Here is a 3,899-nt window from a genome sequence, read left to right as displayed (position 1 = left end):
GACTGGCTGTTGCGGGGCCCACTCAGCCTCGTGAGGAAAATGAGTAGCTATGACATATAAATGCGCATAGCGACCGGTGCCAGCATGGTAGGTAAACATTGGATTTTAGATTATTGAGATATTGGGAAAATCCTACAATGCTGCAGTGAGCACCAAATTTGTGACATAATAACACAAAGAAACTGCATTTATAAAATTTTATGTGGTGTTGTATTAATCGGGGAACTGCCAGCCTAGTTAGCTTGGAAGGGTAGCGTGTCGTCTGCCTTGTAAAGTGGCAGGGTCTGGCCTAAATACGGCCCTGCTGTTAGATGAGTTCCTTCCCAATTGCTTTAAATAACGCGTTCTTATTTTTCCGATTGTTTCAGAAAATGTTTGCGGAGACGAAGGCGCACGCTCGAACCATAGACCTGGAGCTTAGGAGACTGGAAGTACAACAGTCACAGCAGCATGTACAATACCTGACGGCTTACATGCCTGACGCTTTCCTGAGCAGAGGAGGTAGGGAACTTGGGGTTTTTGCGGTGATTTCCCATTGGGTGGTGTCTTTAATTTGACTTTTTTTTTAAGAAAGATCACGTCAACACCTCATTATATATTTTACTATATGTGAGGCAACAATAGACGTTAATGGTACTACACCAGTCCAACCACCAGGTTCGACATTTTATTTAAAAATGTCAGGTCCGGTAGTTAGGCTGTTGTAGTAATCCATGACTTTAATTAAGGGGGATTTAAATGAATAAATTTGGTTTCTATGATTTCGGTCTTATTATAAACTTATTTAGAGGTGGAGGTATTTAGAGAGAATAAGAAAAATGAGGTGAAGAAACATGAATATTCTGTTTTCGTCCGACATTTATTTAAAAATGTCAGGTCCGGTAGTCAGGCTGTTGTAGTAATCCATGGCTTTAATTAAGGGGGATTTAAATGAATAAGTTTGGTTTCTATGGTAAAAATGTCAGGTCCGGTAGTCAGGCTGTTGTAGTAATCCATGGCTTTAATTAAGGGGGATTTAAATGAATAAATTTGGTTTCTATGAGGAAGTGAGAATAACTGATCTCTTTGGTCAGTTATTCTAAGTCTGGGGTTGGGGGACTTTGTAGTGAAGGTTTTCAACCATATAGGGGCTACTGATTTTATTCGATAAAATTTTAGTCAGTAGGTGACTTGTGCTACCAACTCCTGAAAACAAAAATGTGCATATGTTGTTATAAATATGTTGGGCCAATCAGTTGGTAAAAAGAACACTGACCTACGAACATATATGCATTCTGCAATAAGTTCTTAAATAAAACGTTTTATTGTTAGTCTAAAAAAAAAAATACTTTCTTCTTTATTTTATTTTTGAACCTTTTAAATACATCAATAACTCGCAGTTATCATAACAACAATAGAGACAAAAAAAGGGGTATAAGGGGTACCTAAATATAAGTTTGGTACTTCATTTACCTCTTGTTTCACTATTCCAGGAGACAATGATGCAGTGCGAGTGCTACTCCTTATTCCTTCACTCCTATGGAAGAGTGAAATACTCCTTAGTCAGATTAAGGAGAAGTTCCCGCCTGTGGATAGCATAACACATGCAGATCTCATCAGAAGCCATCAGGCTGAACAGTTTGTGTGTCGCTCCAAGCTGTCCTTCCATTTGTTTCAACTGCAGGTACGGTTTTCACCTCCTAAGAAACGAAATAAATTTCACGTTTTTTAATTAAGGATTTTTCCGTCTTTTTTCCACTAGTTTATTCCATCGTAACTTTGAAACAAATTGTCCTATTTTGGTTATGATGAAATTTGGAAAAAAAAGTTCAACATACGAAAGAAATTTGCTCATTGATTGGTCCTATTGGGTCTTCATCAGGGAGGCCATTTTTACTTTCCTAATCCTATAGGAAGAAAAGTAATGTAATCGGTCAAATTTTCGATGGTTAAGATCGGTGCAACGGTTGGCGGCATTTTACCGCTTTTTGGCGGTTTTCGACCTTTTTTTGGCGGTTTTCAGCTATACTAACTAAACGGTTAGAGATATTGTAAAAGTTACTATAGAACAAAAAATTAGCATCATTCAATAGGATGAGGAAAGTCGTGTGATGTTCACACCAGATTTTTTATGGAATCATTTGTTTTGTCGTTACTTCTGAATAGTTTGTCGGATTTTGGAGCAAACATGTTTAACATCTGAAATACACCAGAGAGTAGTATCCTCATATCCTGTTAAATTATTTGCAATCGAAATAGTAATAGCCTTTATTTGTACAGTAAAATATTGACAATAAACTCTTAAAATTATAACTAAATAGTAAAGCACAAAATCAGATAAGTATCTGAGGCCTAATCGAAATACGAGTGCATTATTATTATTATTATTATTTTATCGTAGGTATCGGTTTATCGAACTTCTAACCTTTGGCAAGCAATCGCGTTAACACTGAACTAATCATTTCCTCTTACTGCTTTTTCCCCAGGCAATACTCCGTCAGTACGCGAGTAGTTTTAACCTGTGCACACCCGAGGTCCTACTGAAAGCAGGTCAGTCGTATCCTGAGATGGCAGCCAATGATTGGACTCTGGACGGATTTATTGAAATGCTCAAGACAGATCAGGTAAATAATCGGATAGAATTTTTTAGGACTTCCGGTGTCGTAAAATGTCAGCCCAGTAAAATGTTCCGAAACGGACACGGGAAGCTATTAATGATCTGGCCTCCAATATAGCCAATGTAGCTCAGAACATACAAGACATAGACCCACCCCTACTAGCTAAACCTGAAGAACCCAAGGTAAGTAAGATGGATAGGTGTAGTTATTAGAACCCAAGGTAAGTAAGATGTGTGAAGTATATATACTAGGTAGTCTTTCTAGGGGACGTTAAACAGTGAGTAGACTAGTAGACCCACCCCTACTAGCTAAACCTGAAGAACCCAAGGTAAGTAAGATGGATAGGTGTAGTTATTAGAACCCAAGGTAAGTAAGATGTATGAAGTATACTAGGTAGTCTTTTTAGGAGACGTTAAACAGAGAGTAGACTAGTGTCTGGCTGTGGGACTATACACAGGGAGGAGAACAGCTAACCCTAACCAGCCTAGCGAGCTGGCAGTTCCTCAAAGGGTTCTCTCTGTTTTTTAAGACCAAGCACAAGTCATCACGGTTCTCTCTGTTTTTAAAGACCAAGCACAAGTCATCACGATGCGATGGTTGACTGGGGTTCAGGACGAGCGAGCCAATCTAACATGGCTAGAGCTAGAAACCATCACCCCCTAACCAGCCTAGCAAGCTGGCAGTTCTTCAAAGGGTTCTCTCTGCTTTTAAAGACCAAGCACAAGTCCCATCACCCCGGTGTATAGCAGATAAAAAAAGACACCTTTTCTTTATTCTGCTGTTGCCAATCGGCGAAAGCTAAAGCCGCTAAAACAACAAGTATACTAGGATAAGCTGTACCTACCTATGGGGTCGATTGGATTAGAACACATCACATGCCTTCAGGCACACTCCATTTGTCAAGGGTCTAAGTTTACCTTACCTTGGGGTCGATTGGATTAGAACACATCACATGCCTTCAGGCACACTCCATTTGTCAAGGGTCTAAGTTTACCTTGCCCTAGGGATCAATTTAATTTGAAGAAACCATTTATTATTTATCGACAGTGCTTCTCAAAGTTGTCGCCACCGCGGCACACTTTTCAAGACTCCAATGATTCCGCGGCATTTAATCCCAAATCTCACGGCACACCTAAGGTGACCTCGCGGCGCACAGTTTGAGAAGCACTGGTCTAAATAAAGCTCTAATATCCATAGTTTTCTCCCATCTAATCTGCTCTGTTGATTATGTAAATGCAGTTTCTTTGTGTTATTATGTCACAACTTTGGTGCTCACTGCAGCATTGTAGGATTTTCCCAATA

General features: G+C 39.4%; 1 protein-coding gene across 1 annotated transcript in view; it reads left to right on the top strand.

The window, feature by feature from the left end:
• LOC103518524 (dynactin subunit 1) overlaps window positions 1–2,779 on the top strand; it is a gene marked incomplete at its 3' end in the record, with an annotated part of 33,092 nt that extends 30,313 nt beyond the window's left edge. Inside the window, exons 11-14 of the mRNA XM_026830288.1 lie at window positions 369–501; window positions 1,473–1,663; window positions 2,466–2,603; window positions 2,729–2,779. Of these exons, the coding sequence (XP_026686089.1) occupies window positions 369–501; window positions 1,473–1,663; window positions 2,466–2,603; window positions 2,729–2,779 (513 nt within the window). The remainder of the gene's footprint in view (window positions 1–368; window positions 502–1,472; window positions 1,664–2,465; window positions 2,604–2,728) is intronic.
• Between the last annotated feature and the right edge of the window lie 1,120 nt (window positions 2,780–3,899).

Source organism: Diaphorina citri, unplaced genomic scaffold (assembly GCF_000475195.1).
Source record: "Diaphorina citri unplaced genomic scaffold, Diaci psyllid genome assembly version 1.1 scaffold2227, whole genome shotgun sequence".
Lineage (NCBI taxonomy): Eukaryota > Metazoa > Arthropoda > Insecta > Hemiptera > Psyllidae > Diaphorina > Diaphorina citri.
This window is presented reverse-complemented; position numbering and strand designations above follow the sequence as displayed.